This window comes from Anguilla rostrata, chromosome 16, assembly GCF_018555375.3.
Source record: "Anguilla rostrata isolate EN2019 chromosome 16, ASM1855537v3, whole genome shotgun sequence".
Taxonomy (NCBI): domain Eukaryota; kingdom Metazoa; phylum Chordata; class Actinopteri; order Anguilliformes; family Anguillidae; genus Anguilla; species Anguilla rostrata.
The window spans coordinates 8,704,651-8,728,442 of NC_057948.1; the positions used below are offsets into that span (position 1 = coordinate 8,704,651).

Below are 23,792 nucleotides of genomic sequence, written 5' to 3' on the forward strand. Positions count from 1 at the left end.
GAGTCTGACCAGCTTAACCTTATAGTACAGTATTATGAGCCTGACCAGGTTAACCTTACGGTACTATGAGTCTGACCAGGTTAACCTTATAGTACTATGAGTCTGACCAGGTTAACCTTACAGTACTATGAGTCTGACCAGGTTAACCTTATAGTACTATGAGTCTGACCAGGTTAACCTTACAGTACTATGAGTCTGACCAGGTTAACCTTATAGTACTATGAGTCTGACCAGGTTAACCTTACAGTACTATGAGTCTGACCAGGTTAACCTTACAGTACTATGAGTCTGACCAGGTTAACCTTACAGTACTAAAAGAATGAGCTTAGACATACTATGCAGGATTTTTTAGCCTTTCTGTGGTACCATATTTGCAAAAGAGGTCTCCTCCCCACTCTCCTTCAACCCCTCCCACTCACCCTAAGTACCCACCTTCAGCCATCTGGCTACCTAATGTGGCTAGCTGGATAGGTAGAGGTAACTTTACTTACAGGTCTGACAGAAAACACGCCAACTCCATTAAAACATTCATCCCCTTTGTGAACTTCAGCTGTCACCATCGAGGAAAAGCAATTCCACCAGATTCAGCAAATGTGCGCAAAGACAGAAACTGCCAGTACACCATAGATATGAGTGAACATGGTTACTGTACAGTATCTTGTAATATTTTCAAGCTAAAAATCCTGCATAGTATACCTTTAAAGGTGCAGTATGTAAGCTTAGTTGTCACATCAGCTGCTTTCGCAGCTACAAGCTAATGTATTGGGTTTTGTCTGATTTCACTCTAAAAAATGTCTTCTATTTCATTATCTTAATGTGAAATTCAGAGTAAAAATATAGTTTAAAAGGCTTTAAATGTAAGATGACATGGTAGCACCAGAGTTTTTGCATGGTTTGGAGGTCTAGCTTCAGCACCATCTCTGCAGTATCTCTGCTCTGCTCTTACCAGTGTAGCCCCGCTCTTCCTGCTCTCGCAGTGCCGTGAACGTGCAACAGGGTTGACAAGCAGGTTCAGAAGCCTCTTTGCAGAGAGCTGTCCTGATTGGTTGATAAGATTCAAGAGCTGCAAAATTTAGGGTGGTCGATTTCAGAGCCTGGGGCAGTCAGAGAGACCAGATTTTTTTCTTAAAGGTTTTAATTTATTGACATCTTTTGGGATGTGAAGGAAATTTAACCAAGTATGAACAAAAGTGCTGTAAAAACAAACTTAGGCACTGCACCTTTAACAGTACTAAGAGAGCATCTAGGGTGGAGAACAGGATGTGGGAGTTTGGGTTAGAGGCTTTGTGGTTTTTCTTTTCATTCTTGTCATTTCGAGAGGCAGTGTCAGTTACTTCTGTTTTTCTTTTCTTCTTATTTGTTAGAGAGATGTCATGTGATCTCTCATTTGTGCAAGTAAGCATCCATCCAAATCTCGCCAGAGGATTTAAGTGACCTGAGAGAGAGAGAGAGAGAGAGATAGAGAGGGGAGAGAGAGAGAGAGAGGGGGGGGTCACACACACTTCAGGTTTCTAAACCTGTGTTTAATTGAAAAGACTCTCTCTCTCACACACACACACACACTCACACACACACACAGAGACACAGATACACCCACACACGCACACACACAAATGCGCACACACACGCACGCGCACAAACAGACGTGCACACACACACGCACACACACACGCACACGCACACACGTGCACACACACACGCAGTAATACTAACCGGATGATGTCAGCGAAGGCGGTGTAGAGGCTCTTGTTCTGGTAGGACAGGCCATGTTTCTTACAGAAAGACCGCACAAGAGGAGCCACAGCGTGGTAGTTGTGCCTTGGCATGGTGGGGAATAAACTGTTACATGGAGAAAGAGAGAGGAGAGTTCAGTCTTTCATTTGTTCCCTCATGTTTGGATGAGCTCATATACTAACTGACTGATTGACTGACTGACTGACCAACCAATAAACTGACTGAAACAAAAAATTACTGATTCATCTGACTGATAAAACTAACTGATAGGACTGGTATGTTGACAACAAGATGGTGTAAGTTAATCAATCCATAAGAAAATTAAGTTTCAGAGTAGACTTTTTTTAGATGACCAAAATTTACCATTATGGAATATTATTATCTTTATTTTAAAGAATCACAGTGTAATCATTACAGTGTTTCAGAAAAGCAAAACAATACTGCATTGTGCTGGTTCTGCTCTTTCTGGTCTGTCAGTGTAATTAAATTCAAATCAAATGCACAGAGCCGCACTATGCTGCAAGTGCATTCAGAAATATCGTTACGATTGTTCTCCAACCAAAACAATGTGTTGGCTCTCGGAAGCACAGACAGAACCCTGTAGTGCAATGAAGAAAATGTCAGAAGGTTGCAAATTTGTGGATGGGCTACTCTTGTGGACGGAAGGCACGGGCCAGTCCATCCTCATGGTTTACAGCTCAATGAAACAGACGTTGCCTGGGAGACTCACTGGTGTTCAATCTGGAAGTTCAGGTGCCCAGTGAACCAATCGTTGAAGAGGGATTGCTCCACATTGCAGGTGGCCTCAAGCTGACAGACAGCAGTAAGAACCAATCACATCTCTCAAAAAAGGACTTTTTCTGCAGTTCAGTGCCAACAATGTCATGCTTTGTCACCCAATTTGCACTACCACAGCAAGGGCAAAATAAATAGTCTCACAGGCATTTTTATTTACTTTTACAAATACAAGCATTCAACTACCTACTTCCTAAACTAAAAACAATAAAATTCGATATAGTACAAAAAGTATTACTCATATTGCTTATATACTGTGAGCTCCATAATACATGGGACAAAGACGTATTTTTTATGGATTTCAGTGCACTCCACAATTGTATACTGCTAATCAAACAATGCACACATGGTTGAAGTGGAGATTCTTAGATTTTTTTAAGGCATTTTTTAATACTTTTTGGTTTCGTTGTTACGCACTGACATAGGGTCAGACTGCAATAGGATGAAAGATAAAGGAAATTGGGGGCTTGTCTATTAAAATGGCTAAATTAAGTTTGCTATTTTTCCCAATGCCAATGTGCAAAATTTGACTATCGGCATAAGAATGATCTGCTTCTTATAGCAGACTTCTTTAGCATGTCGGTAAATGGGAAAATGGGAAATCTAGTTGGTGCTGTATGAGGAATTGGTGGTGCAGAAGATCCTACCTGACGACCCTACCTAAATGTGGACTTTAGCCACACATGAACTGCTTGATTACAAATAGAAAATTTTGAAGTACAGAGCCAAATAAAGAATATGTCTTTGTCCCATACGTTATGGAGCTGTTGGATAAAGCATAGCTGCTGTTGATGGTGCTGATGATGTATGTAAAGGGTTTATGTTATGATAGCATGACTGACAGGAGCAGAGAGGGAGACTGACTGACAGGTAAGTAAATGATTGACAGATGCGTGAGCCAGGGAGGTACCTGCATGGTCACCCAGTCTTTGTTTTGGTCTCGGTCAATGTGCATTGGGATATGGTTCATCTGAGTGACCCACACAAACCAGTGACTCTCCAGAACCCTGTAACGCAAACAAACACATGCGCACACACACACATACACACAAATACAAACACATGCGCGCACACACACACACACACACACAAACACAAACACATGCACGTAAATAAGCATGCAAGGACACACACGTGCATGCAGGCACACACACACAAGAAAGCATATGAAGTACAATTTTATAATATGTTCACAAAGGTGTTTGTTCTGGAAAAAAAAATGTAAAAAAACATTTAAATATTCAATGTTCCTGTACAGCACAATATTACTGCATGATAACCACTGTTAACCTTATATGGCCCTACGTCATTATGCTGATGTACTGCACAGTCTCTAGGCTGTACACACTGTATTTGTGCTTAATCACTCTGTCCTTGTGCGGTATCAAACTGTCTCTGTGCTGTATCACACGGTCTGTGTTCCATATCAGACGATATGCTGTATTACACTAACTCTGTGCTATATCAAACTGTCTCTGTGAAGTTTCACACTGTCTCTGTGTTGTATCACACTCTCGCTGTGCCATGTCACACTGTGCTGTATCACACGCTCTATATGCTGTATCACACTGTGCTGTATCACACCCTCGATATGCTGTGTCACATTGTGCTGTATCACACGCTCTATATGCTGTGTCACACTGTGCTGTATCACACCCTCGATATGCTGTGTCACACTGTGCTGTATCACACGCTCTATATGCTGTGTCACACTGTGCTGTATCACACGCTCTATATGCTGTGTCACACCGTGCTGTATCACACCCTCGATATGCTGTGTCACACTGTGCTGTATCACACGCTCTATATGCTGTATCACACTGTCTCTGTGCACTCGCTCTGTGCTGTATCACACTGTCTCTGTGCTCTACCTGACCAGGAAGAACAGGGCGATGAATGAAGGCAGGCCAAGAAGAGGCAAGTAGCAGAGGGTGAACCGAATATAGAATGACATCATCCAGGCCAAGTCCTACAGAGAGAGAGAAACTGCGAATCAGCTTTCATTACAGTAGTCCGTATGTCACACTCACAGTCAGCTCCCAGACACACTGAAAAAGCAATGGGATACATTCATATGTACATACTCACACACAGATAGACATGTAGATGCACATATACTGCCCACTAAAATATATGGAACACATTTTTAGCCAAATATCTTGCATCGTTATTTATTGAATGAAAGTTTAATAGTTTAACTAATTTATCAACCCATTTTCTATGGATTCTTTTCTTGCTGTGCCAGTTAACAGGTTAGCAGAATGACTTTTTCCTTGATCTCACCACCATGCATTGACAGCTGCCTCCAGTTGATAGGATACCTAACATGCACGTGATTGGCTAGAGCGTCACCAGGTGAGGGAACGTTTTATTCGGCAGGGCGTTCCCGTCTCTTTCTGCAATGGCGCCTCCTCTGGTGAAAGGCACGTCCTGCAGTCTGCCTGCGCAGATGCGTCAGTAGAGGTCAGTCAGTAGAGCAGAGAGGCACCTGCAGCCGGCTGCGTACGTTTGTGCCCTCTCCAGTTGATGGATGGTATTGCAAAGGAATCAGAACTGCACTGAGCACTCTAATATATATCCATCCATGATCTATACCGGCTCATTTCTGGTCAGAGTCCCGGGATGTGCTGGAGCCTATCCCAGTGTGCACTGGGCGAGAAGCGTGAATACATCCCGGACGGGCTGCTGATCTATCACAGGGCACACACAGCACTCAGTCACTATTCACTCACGCACTCACACCTATGGGAAATTTAGAGTCTCCAATTAGCCTACCTGCGTGTCTTCAGACTGTGGGAGGAAACCGGAGGAAACTCATGTGGACACGGGTAGAACATGGAAACTCCGCACATAAAGGCCATTTATATACCTATATGACTTTTTTATGCACAATGCAAACGACACACCGCTGAGCAAGAAACAGCTTAGCAGTCAATTGTCCAATTACTTTTGGTCCTCTCTAAGTGGGACTGTGTGTAAAAAGGAATACCCACAACGTAAAGCTGACCATCAGCACTTCAAGCTTCATGTCAAATTAAATGTGCTGGAGTACAGAGCCAAAACAGCAAAAATTGTGTCATTGTCCAAATACTTACGGACAGTGCTGTATATTCTTTCATGCTGTACTTAGCATCAGTGACCGGTGTGGCACAAAGCAGACAGACAGACAGTTGTGAGCGCATATAGACAGATAATTGTGAGCACAGACAGACAGACAGACAGACAGACAGTTGTGAGCACACAGAGACAGACAGACAGTTGTGAGCACAGACAGACCGACCGACAGTCGTGAGAACAGACAGACAGACAGACAGACAGTAGTGAGCACACATTGACACACAGACAGTTGTGAGCACAGATAGACAGACCGTTGTGAGCACACATAGACTGATAGACAGACATACCTGCCACTGGCGACGCTTTGTTACAAAGTAGAAGATGTACCACTGGAAGTACACGGGGATGAGAGCTGGAGGCCCCACTGCACAGGGAGAAATAGGGGGGAGGACGGGGGGGTTGGGGGGAGGTGGGCTGGTTAGGGCTAACAGACTGAACATTCAGAATCAAGCCAAGAGAGGGCTTTCAGGACTCTGAAATTCAGAGAGCAACTAAGGGGGAAAAGAACCAGGGAAGGGATGGAGCAATAGAGGTGAAGAAGAGAGTGAGATGAAAGAGACAGAAAAATACTCACAGAGGAAGAAATACTTGTGCTGATGCTGGTAAGGCATGTACTTTTTCTTCTGTGTTCCCAACTGAGCACAAAAAGATATGCACTCGTAAAAAAATAGTATCCACCATAACATTGATATATCTGTGTAATGCTGACTAAATGATCTACCCCATCTGACAAATAAAGCAAGTGAGCGCTTGTAGAAGAGCTACATCCCAAGACAGTGCCATGAAAAAGTATTTCCCTCCTACCTGATTTACTTTATTATTGCATATTTGTCAGACTGAATGGCTTCAGATCTTTAGACAAAAGATCTGGCAATTCGTCCAGGTCCCGAGGCAGCAAGGCATCCCCACACCATCACATTACCATCACCATCTTTTGATGTTCTTACTATGAAATGCTGTATTTGCTTTATGGCAGACATAATGGGACCTGTGTCATCCAAAAAGATTCACTTTTGACTCATATAACATCATTCCAAAAGGCTTGAGAATCATCCCAATGATTTTTTTTTGCCAATGTTAGCCATGATGTTTCTCTAGGTTAGCAGTGGTTTCTGCCTTGCTACTCTCCCATGAATCCTAGTTTTGTCTTATTTTATTGTGGAGTCATGAACACTGAGGCTGAGGCTAGAGAGGCATGCAGTTGTTTGGATGTTCATCTGAGGTCTTTTCTGACTTCCTGGATGAGTTGTTGCTGCGCCCTTGGAGAAATTTTGGCATGCCGGCCATTCTTGGGAAGATTCACCACTGTTCCAAGTGTTCTCCATTTGGAGATAATGGTTCTCACTGTAGTTCAGTGAAGTCCCAGAGCCTTAGACATGGTTTTGTAACTGCTTCCAGACCAATATACTACAACAACTTTCTTCTGGAATTTCCTTTGGTTGTGGCTTAGTGTGCTTGCAGACATTTTGTGGTGATTACTTCACTCTGATGGTAAGGTTCAATATGAATGAGGTTTAGATTCAACAGGGCTGGCTGCAATCAAGCCTGGCTGTGTTCAATCAACTGAATCTAATTATTAATTAAATTTGGTTAATTGGTTTATTGAGTAAGTAAGGAACAATCACCTTTTCACATAGGTGATAGGGGTGTTTGCTAACTTCTTTCATTAAAATAAATAAAATAATAGTGTAGAAAATGTTCACTTTGGTTCCCTTCGTCTAATATTACATGTTCTCTAATGCTGTGAAAACATTCAGTGTGACAAATATGCAATAACAGAGGAAATCAGGAAGGGCGCAAATACTTTATCACGGCACTGTAAAGGTCTAACATTTCCCTTATCTTATTCCTTGAAAATATTGTTGGACCGCTATATTGGGGCTATTAAAATGTCAAATCTAAAGTAACCATCATAGCAACACAAATAAAATGTACAAAATGTAAATCAGAAATACAAAACTTTTGTATAACCAAATATTATAAAAAAAGGATTGAAAGCGGTAAGACAAAGCAGGCAGAAACCATGTATTATCTCTTGCATTTTGCCCTCTGTTCTAATGTGAAAGGGTGTGGGGGGTCTACTGACCTCAAAGGATAGTGTAGCTCCCAGAGTGAACAGCAGAGGGTGCAGGTTAACGTCAGGGTCCTTGCGATAGCAGTTGGGTTTGGCGTGGTGCTGGAAATGCAGATGGTTCCACCAGCTAGCAGGGGCCCCCTGCAGGTAATACAGCCAGGGGAATTTCTACCTTGTTTTTATACTGGTATCTATTGCATTACCCATAATCCCTCACTGCAACAGACTGATCATCATGCCACCGTGAAATATGGCAACAGCGATCAGTGTACCGGGCAACCTGCTTGCCTGTAGAAAATGTTTTTTTGCATATTTAGCAGATATGTCATGCATATGGATGAAATATGGGAACCAAATTATGTTTGTGGATACTTTCATATTCTGCTATATGCTGCTTGGAAGCTAGTAAAGCAAAGCAAAGCAGTAAGGAAAGCAATCTGTTTGCTAAACTATTGTTTGCTGTATAGCTAGCAAGCAGCTATCTTAGCTGAAGATAGTTAGCACGCTAGCAGGAGTCAATTTCTTTTTCGGTGTACTGTATCTATATGGCTGAGAATGCTTTTAAATACAGGCAGTTGAATTACATAATGGCTACCGAGCCCAGCCCACCTTGAGGTGTCCAATCACAAAACGGTGTGCCAGGTGGTTCCAGCGGGACGTCCCAAACACTGAAAGATGTCCGAAATCATGTTGAAGCCAGCCAGCCTGAGCCTGCGAGGACAGGAGCATTCAGTTAATTTGCACAACAGTGGGTCTGGAGCAGCAGTGTAGTATAATAGTAAGGAGCTGGTCTTGCAACCTGAAGGTCGCAGGTTTGATTCCCGGGTTGTGGAAGTCGCTCTGGATATGAACGTCTGTTAAATGCCCGTAATATAATGGTTGGAAGGTGGGCCAGTGGGGTGCTTCCAAAGGGAAGCTAGTCAGCATTACTGCTATCCTGTAATCAGATTTGGTTCCGCACTGCTTGAATGTATTAATGAAGGCAGAGCTATAGCTTCACTTTAGAGATGCCGAACTTTGTTTTTTGATTTGAAAATGCAAAGGGTTACAAAAATGTAAAAAGTAATAAATAAATTTATATATAGAAGAGCAGTTAGGCGGCAGGGCTCACTTGTACAGCGGCCAATAGGAAAGCAATAGGGGGCAGGGCTCACCTGTACAGTGGCCAATAGGAGAGCAGTATCAGGCGAGGCTCACCTGTACAGTGCCCAACAGGATAGCAGTGACAATGAAGGGCACCCAGCTGGTGCCCCACAGCCACAGTATGAGCCAGGCAGCCACATCCAGAGCCAGGATGTGCAGCAGCATGCCAGCGAAGAACAGCGGCCTTGGTCCCAGCAGCCCCAAGCCCTCCACTACCTCCCGCAGCCGTCGAAAGTCCTCCACCAGCGACCGCTACAAGCAAGGACACGGGCTCGGTTAGCAACCCACGGTTACAAACTACCACTACCACACAAACAAAATCCTGTTTAAAGTCCTGGCTAAATTCCCAGCCTGGCTCTCTCAACCTGCCTCCTAATCATCGCCTCATTTAATTAGCAAAAAATTTGTTCTCTCACTGCCTACCTCAGCTGATGTGTGAGGAGTGTTCTGCCACAAAATGGCTGCTGTGCATCACCCAAATGGGTGCTACACATTGGCGGTGGCTGAGGTGAGTTCCCCTTCATCACTGTAAAGTACTTTGAGCATCAGGAAAAGTGCTATATAAATACAATGTTTCATTCATTCATTCTATTATCATCATAACCATAATAACCCTCAGAATTTCCATCTTAGTGATGCAGAGTACAAATAGTGCCCTATTTGAAGATAGCATAGTATGGGACTGTTATTCCAACAGTATACTGTACAATTGCTTACATTTTTGCTGTCATGTTTGCCATTACATTGCTCTGACAGGTAACAAAACTGAAACAGGGTGAGTATATGGGCCCCAGACCCGTTGAGACCCTGCACAGCTGGAATGGGAAATGTTCTGCCAATAAAAATGACTCAGAATGTGCACAGCTCCCCAGACCTGCTCCTGCAAAACCCTGTCCACCACAGCACAGCACCAAAACCCAGCTCTCTGCCTCAAACTGTTACATTTAAGCTAAGAATGTATCAGCCCCTACTACAACAAACCTGCAAGCTCTGTGTCACAAGCCCTGTTTGTATACAATGTAGTCGACTCTAGAGATAGAATTAGAGACATTTTCTAGCAATTCAGACACAGTGCAAGAGAACAAAATGAAGAAAGAGAATGTTTTAAGAACTGGGGTTTCAGTTCGGAAACACACATCCTTGCTGGGTTCCTGGCTGGGCTCTTGGGGGCCCAGTTCTCCGATAAGCAGAGGCCTCAGGTAGCGCCTCACAAGCTGGCTGTCAATGTGGAAGGCTTTGAACGCATCCTGAATGGCAGAGAGAACAGCAGAGAGAGGATATTAGCACAATACAATGTGCTTTTGCATTTACCTAATATTTCAGCTTGGAGCAAATTCCATTTAAATTCAGTCCGACCATGAAAGGAATTCAAATCTAAGAAATATTGAAAACAGGCAAAAAACTGGTATATTTGGCATGTAATGTTCTGAGGAATATTCAATTTGTAAATGAAATTTCAGTTAGCTTTTCGTGTACTGACTGAACTGAAAAACCTATCGCCTTACTTATAATAATTACGGTAAGATGAGATGAAAAAAATAATTAATAATTTTCTTTTAGGATACACTCAAACTGGAACACGAACAAGCAATACTGGCCATTTCTGGAGACAACGTCACTAACCGTTGCATCCTGGCCAGCGTAGTGTCCGATGAGTCTGGATCCTCCTGGGTGACGCCATCGGAAATGGGTGATGTCATACACAAGCCTGTCAATCACAAGCCATCTTTCCTCGGACCTACCGCCCTTCTCTTGGATCTCGCGCCAAGTGAGCTGGAGTAGCGGCGGCTTCTCTGCTGCGCTCATGTCTTCGGATCAGTCAGGGCCAATGGCAAATGTTCTGTTTCTGCGAAGGTGTGCCCAGTTACCACGCAGAAGTGTCTTCGATACTTCAACAGGGCAAAACTAGCACTTTCGCACCTGTAATACTTCAGAGAATGGTGTGCTACTGGTTTCTGCTGAGCATGTCAGTATGAGACAGACTTATCTCTACTGGTTGTAGTGCAGCTTCTGACAACTCGTTAAATCTCTCATCTTATCTGCGTTCCCAAATACGTTCAGCACCAAATAACCATGGACGGCAAAAGTGATCCACACCCCTCCTATCCCTACGGATAACTCTGTTTATTGGTCCACGTGCACGCCACTCATCTCGCAGGCTCTCAGTCGATTCATTCATTTTGCCCAGACAGTCATACTGCGTAATACTATTACAAGCCCCCGATATTACCCCCCCCCCCCCCTTCGGTGCTACCAAACTGAATTTAAAGACGAAGGTGCAATCGTAACGGCGATGAACTGCCAGCATTTATATAAGTTATTTCATTAAAACAAGGCTTCCCATAAAATAAAAAATCACCATACTCAATTTTGGGATGACAAGACATGAAACCTATGCACTTGTTGTACGTCGCTCTGGATAAGAGCGTCTGCTAAATGCCTATAATGTAATGTAATGTAATGTAACAAGACAATCATGCGGTTCACAGTGTGATATTAATAATACTTACTTTTGAAATGGTAGCAAATAGAGACCAGCGATGAAAAAAAACGTCTGCACTATGGTTCACCTTAGGAAATAAAATTTGTAATTATGAAATAAAAATTGTATTTATGATTAGCCTATGGTTGCTCTTCCAATAAAACAACGATACTGCAAGGGGGAAACGCTCAGTTATATTCTGTCCTTATTCCGGCTCGTACAGGATTCCATCCCGTCCAGTCCTACGAAGAATCTCTGGCTGTCAGAATCTCCGGGTACAATGGCCAAAGAATAATATTATTATGACTAAACAAACTTAGGCTCGGACGCGGATAAAAACCAGGACAGCGTAGTGCAATGGTCCGTTTTTACATGTGACATTTCCTGTGCAAATCCTGCAGAGGGGCGGCGTCGAGTTTTAACGTAAAACGGATACAAATGCAGTTTAATGGTTTTATTAAATTGTTGCAGCAGTAAACGCGTAAAACTTGGCGGGTTCGTGGTAGATTACACTGTAAAGTTGAAAAGGACAGATCTGATTATGAATGATATGCTGTTCCAGGAATAATATGACACGATACCTCTTTTTTGAAGGGGGTGTAGGTTTATAATCTATACTTTATCAAACGACTTAATCCTCTCTCTCTCTCTCTCTCTCTCTCCCTCCCTCCCTCCCTCCCTCACTCATTTTCGAAAGAGCTGTTCTGCACCAATTGCAAATATGCCAACCGCGTCCAAGATGTCGCGGATTGGACCAGACGCCCTCGAATGATCAGCTTGGAATGAAAGTGCGCACTGAATGAGAGAGAGAGAGAGAGAGAGAGAGAGAGAGAGAGAGAGAGAGAGAGAGAGAGAGAGATGATTATGATGACGTATCAGGATCATGATGATAGGCTATTGACATAGGAGCTGTGTTGTCTGAGAATGGGACCGTGAGAAAAGAAAAAAGAAGGGGTGAGTTACGGAGTCCCGGCAGGTAGGGATATAATAAATACTACGAATCAGGTTTTGGGGAAGCGGTCCTTTAATTTAATAATAATTATTACTATTGTTAGAGTTGGCTAATATTAAAGTAGTCTGTTGTAGATTTACTTGTGGTAAAACAGAAAGATGAAACAATTTTTTTAAACATTTGGCACGAGTTTAAGTTACACAAGCAAACAAATTCATACAAAGTAGTCTTCATTCTACGTAAAACGTTTTTAAAACAACTCAACGCAGTTTCAAAACAGTGCAGCACAGTACCTGTATCAAATAGCGGATCTCTTGGTGTGGGCGAGCTGTTTGACTATTACATTATCTTAAGCTAAATAGGTAGCGATATAATTGTTCACAGGGGCAATAGTATTCAAAAACATAAGAGCACAGTCAAGGATTCAAAACCGTGAGACTAAACGAAACATTCGCATGAATTAAACATCAAAAATGCGCACTCCGTGACGTTACTGGCGTGCTGGGTTGTATTACAAGCTTGCCTCGTTTTATTGTCTACTGTTTAATTATTCATCCCTTTATTTTGTTTGAAAACTGATATGTAGCCTATCCATAGATATTATATTCCCTGAATTTAATAGCCTACATGGAGCATGTGACTTGAAACCATGTGCAACAGGTTTTTAACGAAAAATAAGTGGTCTCCATCTTGGCATCTGCTTGTATCGCTGTTTAGTAGTTTCCTCATTATCAGTCCTCGCTACAGGGGTACGTTTGAACTTGAATAAAACGCTCGTTGCGCCGTGTCCCTCGGCTGCTCTCCAAATCGAGACGCTTCGCTTCACCCGGTGCGCTGGCTTAAAAGGGAATTTATCGCGTGCTATTGTCTGCAGGGATTCTAAAAAGCAGGTCTGCTGTGACTGAAAAGAACTCAATGGCAGAGGCTGGGCACGAAGCAACCATTCCAACCGGCAGGTATGACGCGTATTTTCCTTTCTTTTCTCATGTAGTTCACAAGACCGCAGAAGCCACAGGGAGGGAGAATAACGGGGAGAGCAGAAGAGCGATGGGAGGCGGAGGGAAACAGACGCAGCAGGAATCGAGCTGTGGGCGAGGAGGCGGCGTTTTCACCTGGGAAGAGGTGCAGCGGCATTCCCACAAGGGGGACCAGTGGTTGGTAATCGACAGAAAGGTGTACAACATCACCGACTGGGTGAAAAGACATCCAGGCGGCGTCCGGGTCATCAGCCACTATGCCGGGGAGGACGCCACGGTAAACAGGCAACCTTTAATTCTTTTGGTTCTACTGTCGTTGAAGAAGCAACGGTCCAAACCGAGGAAACCGAGGTCATGCCAACTGGTCACAGAATATTTGTACGACATATACTGTATATAATGTCCAGTATAGTCATAGTATAAAATATAAATAGGGTATACCCCAAAAATATACAATACCATATATATTTATAATTTATTTCTAATTTGTACACACTATATGACCAAAAGTATCTGGACACTCCCTGGTCTGGGGCTGTTTTTTATGGTTTTGGCTAGGCCCAGTGAAGCCAAAAATCTTAAGGTAATGGCATTCTAATTAATTCTGTGCTTCCAACATTGTGCCAATTAATTGGGGAAGGCCGTTTCCTGTTTCAGTGTGATAATGTCCCATAGCGAGGTCCATATAGAAATGGTTTTGTCGAGAATGGTGTAGAAGAACTTGACTGGCCTGCACCGAACCCTGCCCGAAACCCCATCCAACAGCTTTAGGACCAATTGCAAAGCCAACTGCGAGCCAGGCCTACTTGCCCAATCAGTGCCTGACCTCACTAATGCTCTTCTGGTTGAATGGAAGCAAATGCCTGCAGCGATGCTCCAATATCTAGTATAAAGCTTTCCTAGAAGAGTGGAGGTTGTTAAACCAGCGAAGGGTGGACCGACTCCATATTAATGCCCATAATTTTGGATTAGATGTTGGATGTTGGATATATAAGAACAACAGCACTGAGAGTAATAAGGCTGAATATTGTAATATGTGTGCTAAGGTTAAAAAAGAACTACAGGAAGCCAAGAAGCTCTTTGAAAGGCAAATTGCCCATGATGCGAAACGTAATCCTAAATGTTTTTTAAATACTGTAGCAGGAAAAGGAAAGTGAAGGAAAATATCAGGTGCAGCATTAATGAAGGAGTATTGCTTTATAAGAATAAAGATATTTATGATGCCTTAAAGTAATAATCTCGAAGATTTTCATTCAAATAAATGTCTTTTAAGTCACTATCTATCGCTGCATTGGGTAACACAATGGTGATTGAGCCTATTTTTATATTAATTTATACTATTATTATTATCATAATTCATGATTTAAAAACTTGGTGTCTGTGGCGACATTCCCGGGAAAAAATCACAAGAGGATATATGAACAAATATCCCAATGAGATATGTACCATAGAGATGTTTGTTAACTGAGCCTAACCTGAAATTTTATACCTTCACAGTGAAATGTTAATTGTTAATTTAACACTGAACGTTTTACTGTGTATGTGTGGTGTTTATGTGAGAATGTTATGACGAGGCAGTCCCATTCCAAAAGTCTGAGGGGTACACAGCTCCCCCAACATGATGGTTCCCATAATACGCTTACTTCTCAGCAAGCCCTGACTCCAGGCCTTGGGCCATGTCCGCATCAGCGTACTTGCCTACTATTTAGTAAATAAGTTATGTAACTGTTCTTTACCTGGCACAGACGTGGTTGCACGATTGTCCTTATTATGTTCGCGTTCAGGTACTGTGTCCCTGCACTGCTCTACATGTACCAGCTACAAGAGGGAGGGGTGGCTCGCGCAGCGAAATTACAGTCGGCTGGATGTCACTTTGACATTTAAAAGAAAAAATAATGGATACAAAAGTATAGTGAGTTGCTTGTAGAAATAGAAATAATAACCAAAAAACAAAAAATAATTTGGGGGCGGGGGGCGCCAAAATAAATTAATTATATGGGAAACACTGTATATTGTATATTATGTTATATTTCTTATCAACCTTTTGGACCCCGGAATCACTGCTTTGCAGCTATATTCATAATTAGTGTTGTGTTAATCTGCAAGATCAATAGTGTGTACTGAGAATGACGGGGAGGGGATAGATGAGGATATACTGCAGTCGATAGTATATACTGATGTGCACTGAAGATGATATAGCACACTGAGGATGATAGTTTACACTGCCGAAGTCAGGGTGCACTGAGTGTGATAGAGTGCATCCTTTCTGGCCTGTTTTTCAGGATGCTTTTGCTGCATTCCATCCAGAGCCTGACTTTGTGCGCAAGTTTCTGAAGCCACTGCTGATTGGTGAGCTTGCAACCTCTGAGCCCAACCAGGACCGGGACAAAAATGTAAGCTCCGACCAGCCTCACCACAATCAATTTCTCTGTCTTCAGTCAAACGTCAAAACTGTTCATTGGTAGAACTTATATAAATGTGTCACATGGAAATCTTGAATGGGGGGAATAAATAGCAATTAATTTATTATTATTATCTACATAAAGGTTTAAATAAATCTTTCTCTCTCCTCTCTGCTCTGCCCCCAGTCTGTGTTGACACAGGCTTTCCGCGAACTGCGCGAGGAGGTAGAGAGGGAGGGCCTCTTCAGGACTCAGCCGCTGTTCTTTTGCCTCCACCTGGGGCATATTCTTCTCCTGGAGGCCCTGGCTTACTTGCTGATTTGGGTGTATGGAACAGGCTGGCTCCAGACCCTGCTGTGTGCAGTAATAATGGCCACCTCACAGGTACTCGTGCCCATCACCCCACTGGTACTCATACCCATCACCCCACAGGTACTTATACCCATCACCCCACAGGTACTCATACCCATCACCCCACAGGTACTTATACCCATCACCCCACAGGTACTCATACCCATCACCCCACAGGTACTCATACCCATCACCCCACAGGTACTTATACCCATCACCCCACAGGTACTCATGCCCATCACCCCACAGGTACTCATACACATCACCTAAGAGTTACGCTCTTACCCATCACCCCACAGGTACTTACACCCATCACCCCACAGGTACTTATACCCATCACCTCACAGGTACTCATACCCATCACCTCACAGATACTTATACCCATCACCCCACAGGTACTCATACCCATCACCTCACGGGTACTCATATACATCACCTAAGAGTTACGCTCTTACCCATCACCCCACAGGTACTTATACCCATCACCTCACAGGTACTCATACCCATCACCTCACAGGTACTTATACCCATCACCCCACAGGTACTTATACCCATCACCCCACAGGTACTCATACCCATCACCTCACAGGTACTCATACCCATCACCTCACAGATACTCATACACATCACACACCTGAAAGGTATGCCCATGTCCATCACTGCAGTTGTGCTAATCCCATCACCTCACCAGCACGCTCATGTACCTGTATGAGAACAGGGAGGGGCAGGAAGTGTTCCCTCAGATTACCTGAAGAGTATGCAAGTCTGTGAGTAATTCTGCCTCTGTAAGTGGTATCCAGCTGTTCTTAGTTCCCTGTTTTACACACTGTTCTGTCAGGCTCAGGCCGGATGGCTCCAGCATGACTTCGGCCACCTTTCCGTCTTCAAAAAGTCCCGCTGGAACCACCTGCTGCACAAGTTTGTCATCGGACACCTTAAGGTACAGCCAATCAAAGGAAGGAAGGACATTTGTGTATTTGTGCTGTTGTCCAATTCTTTCTTACATACACCCAGAACTTAGTACATTCTGGGCTTGCCGGTTGGCTCACCCTGTTGTGGAACTTCTCTAGCACATGGATGGGCCTCCAGGGTCTGGTATCAAATCTCCAATGTGCCAGTGCACTGTGCTTCTGTGACTGTCAGCCTTGCAGAGCAACATACGACCAGCTCTAGTGACTCCCATAGAAGGGAGGGTTTCAGCTGGCAGACAGGGTCTCATTACGCATTATCGACCCCTGCTGGTCGATCGGGCACCAGTGGTCCACCTGTAGAGCCACATATGAAGTGTCTTTCTTCTACTAGTGTCTGTTGCAACCCAACTCGTAGGCTACGGTGTGATAGAGGAAGCAGCAACTGGTGTTGCATGGGGAGCACATGCTTGTTTGTGCAATAGCAGAGGTTGCAGCAGTGAGGTGAACGTGATCAGGCATTCCATACTGGAAGACAAAGGGGGGAAAAGTCTGTCTGTCTGTCTGTCTCCAGGGTGCTTCGGCTAACTGGTGGAACCATCGGCATTTCCAGCACCATGCAAAACCCAACATCTTCAGCAAAGACCCTGATGTCAACATGCTCCACACCTTTGTGCTGGGAAAGACCCAGCCAGTGGAGGTCCGAATCACAGATACACCACAGCGATATGAGCCAATCGAATCACAGATACACCACAGCGATACGAGCCAATCGAATCACAGATACACCATAGTGATATGGGCAAACCAAATCACAGATACACCATAGCGATATGGTCCAACAGAATCACAGCTACACCACAGTTATATGAGCCAATCAAATCACAGATACACCACAGCGATATGGGCCAATCAAAACAGGGATACATGATAGGGATATAGGCCAGCTGAAACACAGATACACAACAGGGATAGGGGCAAACCAAATCACAGATAGACCACAGCAATACAGGCCAATCGAAACACAGATACACCACAGTGATATGAGCCAACTACATCACAGAACCAATACTCTGACATTCAAGATAATGTTTTTTTCAGTTTTGTTCTGTTCAGTTCAGTGGTGTTTTATTAACAGGACAGGCAGAGCTATAATTGCAAAAGCAATACAAAAGATTATATTTTAAAAATTATATTAAATGAATAACTATGACGATACTCTTTAGACATGTATTCACTGACTCAGATACACTGACACACGAGCCAGATACAGCGCAAACAATTGCACTGGAATTCAATCTACAGAGACAAATCCTCTTTCACCATTTATTTTCAGCTAACGAACAGAAAGGCTTGCGGAAAAAAAATGTGTGATCATTCACTCTGCCAGTTGGCTGAAACTATCCGGTGAAAGAGAATGTGTCTCTTTGTGTCTAAATTCCACGGTGTGCTGTTCTCAATGCACTTTTTTGTTTTTTTATTTTTGACTCTGGCACCCCATCCTACGCCCTACCTATAATGAATTCATTCAAGACAATGCATTTTTGTATTTTCTGACGCACAGGCTGACATTATGATTAGGAAATAGACTGAAATTATCAGATTAAAAAAAATTATGACCAAGGTACTGATGTACTGATTACTGATGTTTCAATTGGTCTATGTTTCTCTGTCCTTCACCTATCAGTATGGAATAAAGAAGATCAAGTACATGCCTTACAACCACCAGCACCAGTACTTCTTCCTCAGTGAGTCTCAAATTCAAACACAAGTCCAAATGCAAATTTAAGTTTAATTGCAAGAAATACATTTGTAGATATTGGCAGAGGATAGAGAAATCAATTAAAATATGAAAACAGATGAACAATGAAAAACAGATCATGATGAAGAATACAATCACAGTGATGACATCACCATCTCTCTCCTCTCTCCCCATCTCTCTTCTCCCCGTCTCTCTCTCTCTCTCAGTTGGACCTCTACCAGTTTTATCCACATCGATTGCAAACCAGTTCTTCGACTATTGTGTGATTGTGACTGACTGGAGTCCAGCAGTGAGTGTGAACTACTGAAGCCCCAGCAGTGTCTGTAAGAATCAGCCCCAGCAGTGACTGTAAGAATCAGAGCCCCAGCAGTGACTGTAAGAATCAGCCCCAGCAGTGACTGTAAGAATCAGAGCCCCAGCAGTGACTGTAAGAATCAGCCCCAGCAGTGACTGTAAGAATCAGCCCCAGCAGTGACTGTAAGTGTTAGTGCAGCTCCTCTCAAGTTTCCACCATCTGTGTCCCTGTCCAGGACCTCGTCTGGTCAATGAGCTACTACCTGCGCTACTTCACCTGCTACACGCCCTTTTATGGAGTCTTTGGGGCAGTGGCGCTCATCAGCTTCGTTAGGTAAAGCAGTGCTCACACGTTGGTCCACTTTCAGGTTCACACGCTCACATAGTAAATGTACATTACTGACGATGCATGAATGGTCCTTCGTAAGCAGTGTATAGCATCGTTATAAGCGCTACATAAACATTCATTGCTCAGAGGGAATCAGACCAGTCGCACTGCCACGTGAAGCACACCATATTTCAAGTTGAAATAAGCATTTTTATATTTACCCTGACGCAATACACTGCAAAATGTTCAGTGTTAGTTCATTTGCAAATGGGTTGAAATGCACTCTACCACAGTGAAATGAACAATCAGGTTTGATTTAATGCTTTTAACGCATGTTCATTTCTGAGACAGAGTGAGTGTGATTGTGCCCCCTTGTGTGAAATGCATTTTCCTGTGGGCTAAGGTTTCTGGAGAGCCACTGGTTTGTGTGGGTGACCCAAATGAACCACATTCCCATGGAAATTGACCACGAGAAGCACGAGGATTGGCTGACCATGCAGGTACCGCACTTTAACTCCTCCCACTCCTTCTTGAGGGGGCCACCCTATTGGCTGATTCAGGCAATCTGGGAAGACATAATAATAACGGCATTAGTTGTTTGCGATAGACCCTCCCATGTTCGCTAATGGTGACCGGATGGCCAAAGGAGGAAATTAGGACTGAAAAGAAACTAGAGGGGCTAAAGGAAGACTTTTTCCAGTTGAGCTGGTATTTATTTTAGGCTGTTGAACTCAAATGTAACCAAATTGCACACTACCCACAACCTGTATATTTTACTGCACTAAGCGAAAGGTTTAGTTTTATTATTTAGTGTCCAGGATCGTGCACAGACGTTTTTGGGGGCATATGCCCAAAATAAAAAAGGGCACTGTGGCTTCAGCCAGAAGACCACTTTTGCTCTCTCAGGGCAGGGGACATAAAACTTCAGCATACGTTGTGTCTGTACGTGTATGTACCAGATAAATGGGCTAAAGAAGTGCCCTCCCAAACACACTGATTCAGTAAATATTGGTGGCTGCCCCAAAGAGATGCACCACAATTCGATTTAAGTGGTGCCATATCTGAACAGTTGAGGGTCCCACATTTTCACAACACCTCCATACCACAGGAACACAATGTTTGGGGGTGGGGGGGGGGGGGGTGGGCAGCAGAGCATAAAGTGATATATTCACCTGCACTGGCTATGGGTAGGAATAGTCTGTAAAGTGTACAGCAGTTGGACCCTAGCAACATTTTTTATAATTCTTATTTGATATCTGTGACATCATATCAATGTGGTGAAGGGTTGTACATTCTCAAAATACCTATATACCATAGGGAGGCAGGAGAGTATGACATAAGTCATGCATTCACTTGTACTCACATGACATTCTAATGAGTCCCAGGTTTCCAAAATACCTTTATACCATTTTGATGCTTCATACAAGAGACCATCATATTTTGGATGTATTTATCAAACATTAGGGACTTAATTGACCTAATTTACCTTCTATGCCTATCCAAAATTGGCAACCATTTGTCATGCTAAATGTCTAGTATGTAAATGTAACTATAGTGCAATAACGCTCTGGTTCCACTTTACTTTGTATTTAGCCTGTGATCTACTGCAGACTTAGCAACTGTCATGACATAAATAATTGAGCTAAATAAAAAATTTACCTTGGATAGATTATCCGATTAAATCAGCACATTTGTATTGGAAACGCCAAAGGGTCTTCCAGTAGACAGCACCTGTGTAACTGCAACAGCTGGAACTCCACCAATCAGAGCATCTCTGTGCTTTCCTCTCTTTCAGCTGAAGGCCACCTGCAACATTGAGCAGTCACTCTTCAACGACTGGTTCAGCGGACACCTCAACTTCCAGATCGAACACCAGTAAGTCAGATAGATCAATCAATCAAACATTTAAAACTGTATAATATTATAGAGGACAGTTTGTATACCTTAAAGTGTAACTTTCAGATTATTGTCGAAGGGATTTAAAATTCAGAATTCAGAATTTTTTTTAAAGATCATCCTGGCTGCAGTCTTATTAAGCCACACCCCTTCAAACGGCCTAGAGCATGGTAAATTTACCATGCTCTAGGCTGAGATTATTCCCTGTCAGAATATTTCAGTAGAGTTAAAAACCAAAAACAAAGGCACACATTAACAATGTACAGACTTGGTGACCACAGCCTTGCCATCGAAATTGGTTGCCACAAAAAGACCTGGCTGGCAAAAGAGAACAGGCTGTGTGCTCATTGTAATCTGGCAGAGGTGGAGACAGAGGCCCACTTTCTACTTTCCACTTTCCTGTCCCAAGTACCTCGCAATCCAAAATCAATATTTTCCCAAATTCACTGCGCAGATTAATCGATTCAAATACCTATCAGAACCAAATAAAATGAAAATTCTTCTGGGGGAAGAGGATATCGCAATAGACGTGGCAGTTCCGTATGGCTCTGCCTGCCACAAATTAAGAGAGGTTGTGGACTAAATGCTGTTACTCTTCACAATATCATCTGTGTTCATTACTAATACAGAAAGGTTCAAAAATAGTTATATTACAAACTAAATGTTTTAACCTGGGTGTGTGTGCGTGTGTGTATCTATACTTGCATATGTGTATGCAAGGTTGTTACTCTTTTTTAATCTATTTCCCCTCTTCTGGTTGTAGGAGTCTGTTTGTCATTTTGTATTTCCCATTGCTTTTGCAATGCAAATTTACTTGCCATGCAAATAAAGCACATTTAAATTTGAATTTGATTTGTGTGTGAGAGAGAGATAGCGAGAGAGAGAAAGAGAGAGAGAGAGAGAGAAATTTGTTGTGTGTGTGTGAGAGCGAGATAGCGAGAGAGAGAGAGAGAGAGAGAAATTTGTTGTGTGTGTGTGAGAGAGAGATAGCGAGAGAGAGAGGGAGAGATTTGGTTTGACGCACGTTCTGTCTCCTCTCCCCCAGTCTGTTTCCCACAATGCCCCGGCACAACTACTGCCGCGTGGCGCCTCTGGTGCGCAAGGTTTGTGAGAAGCATGGCGTCACCTACCAGGAGAAGTCCCTGTGGAGCGGCTTCAGAGACGTGGTCAGGTGAGAAAAGCATTTCCGCAGAAAGACAATTCTGTGGGGTCAGCGCTCTCTATGGATAGATGTGACTCTCTGCAAGCTCAAAATGAAACACAGAAACAGCAGCATATTACCAAATGTCTAACTTTAATTCATTTTCAAATTAATTCCAGTATAAGTACACGGCTAATTTTCAGCAAGCTCAGCACATAGAACACTCGTGATAAACATTGCTGCCCTCCTCTTTACGGTAAATGGTAACGTGTGTCTCTCTCGTTACACCTAGCTCTCTACGGGAGTCTGGAGATCTGTGGCTGGATGCTTACCTGCACAAGTAGCCTCAAGCCTGCCTCCTGGTGGCCATGTGTGCACCTCTCTTCTTCTATGACAATTTTAAGATTCAGCTCTATCCAATCATCACCTGCTCCTTCCCGTTTCCTCCAATCGCATTGAAGCATTCATGTGACAGCTAAAAACAGCTAAATTAAATGTGTCGTGTCAGATGTGCAACACAAGTCGCCCGGTTTGGCCTATGGCAAAGCTAGACATTCCAGAAGTGGGTCTTATAGAGACCACCTTAATAGAAGCAGTTTACACATTTTATACCAGGGCTACCTTAAAACACCCACCGTCTTTTAAAAATCATTGTCGAGTAAAAATGATCACACTAATGTTAGCACATCTGCTAAATTACGCAATTCATAGAATTGGTCTGCCTATATGTGTGAAAACAGCAGCATAGCTATGAAAATTAGCCGTCGATGAAAACCGCAGAATTTCAAGAATACCTTTTTAAAGTTTTACCTGTTCGAAACACTTGGTGATTTTAAAACACTGCGCTAGTTATATGGTCTGCAGACTAGCCAGTCAATTCTCTTTTCTCAGTTTGCATCTGTTGTTTTATGTAAAGCAGCGAAATCATGCTATAATTCCCATCTGTCACAGAGTTTAAGGGTAAACCAGTGAGGTAATCTGAGTTATATTTGATCCAGATTTACAAGCTAGGCAAGCAGATTGATTCCATAGAGTGAGACACACCCAGCATCAAAGAAGATAAAACTGATTTCTCCGTTTTACAATTTTACCGCATGCTCGTATTAAGGCTGCCTCCTGCTCAAAGAAGCTGGCTCTCAGATCTGATAAAAGAGAGTATCTGTTAAATAAATAGCATTTAACAATATTTGCAAAACATTTTTAAAAATTGTTTAAGATTTATGCTCACAGTAACGGAATAGACAATCAAGTTTTTACAGACTATAAGTGTTTATAGCCTACCTCTACTCTATTAATGCACTTGTCATTACAACTGAATTTTGTGTGTGTTTCTGGGCATTGATTTTTGAAATTTTGGAGTGTAACAAGGCTATTTTCCTGGATGTTTTTTTTTTCCCAACGGTGTGCATAATAAATAACATTTTGGTTTTCAACAA

The 23,792-nt window shown here is 42.9% G+C and overlaps 2 protein-coding genes across 3 annotated transcripts; one reads left to right on the plus strand and one right to left on the minus strand.

The window, feature by feature from the left end:
* Positions 1 to 1,163: 1,163 nt before the first annotated feature.
* LOC135241621 (acyl-CoA (8-3)-desaturase-like) lies at positions 1,164 to 11,979 on the minus strand. Of its 2 annotated transcripts, none has more exons than XM_064312160.1 (13): positions 11,374 to 11,979; positions 10,487 to 10,791; positions 10,000 to 10,110; positions 8,918 to 9,115; positions 8,330 to 8,431; positions 7,733 to 7,861; positions 6,221 to 6,281; positions 5,934 to 6,010; positions 4,401 to 4,498; positions 3,440 to 3,536; positions 2,465 to 2,544; positions 1,714 to 1,839; positions 1,164 to 1,435 (listed from the first exon to the last, which is right to left on the minus strand). In XM_064312160.1, the coding sequence occupies exons 2-13, from the start codon at positions 10,667 to 10,669 to the stop codon at positions 1,384 to 1,386; spliced, it is 1,314 nt and encodes a 437-aa protein (XP_064168230.1). In that variant the 5' UTR covers positions 10,670 to 10,791; positions 11,374 to 11,979; the 3' UTR covers positions 1,164 to 1,383. The 2 variants fall into 2 exon arrangements, with proteins under 2 accessions (XP_064168230.1, XP_064168229.1); XM_064312159.1 differs by having other exon boundaries at positions 10,487 to 10,709; positions 11,374 to 11,978.
* Positions 11,980 to 12,177: 198 nt separating this feature from the next.
* Positions 12,178 to 23,792, plus strand: fads2 (fatty acid desaturase 2). The gene is made up of 12 exons (XM_064313765.1): positions 12,178 to 12,321; positions 13,289 to 13,551; positions 15,557 to 15,667; positions 15,863 to 16,060; positions 16,866 to 16,967; positions 17,510 to 17,635; positions 18,623 to 18,720; positions 19,191 to 19,325; positions 19,723 to 19,819; positions 21,115 to 21,194; positions 22,261 to 22,386; positions 22,649 to 23,792. Exons 2-12 carry the CDS (start codon positions 13,345 to 13,347, stop codon positions 22,698 to 22,700), a joined length of 1,332 nt encoding a protein of 443 aa, XP_064169835.1. The 5' UTR covers positions 12,178 to 12,321; positions 13,289 to 13,344; the 3' UTR covers positions 22,701 to 23,792.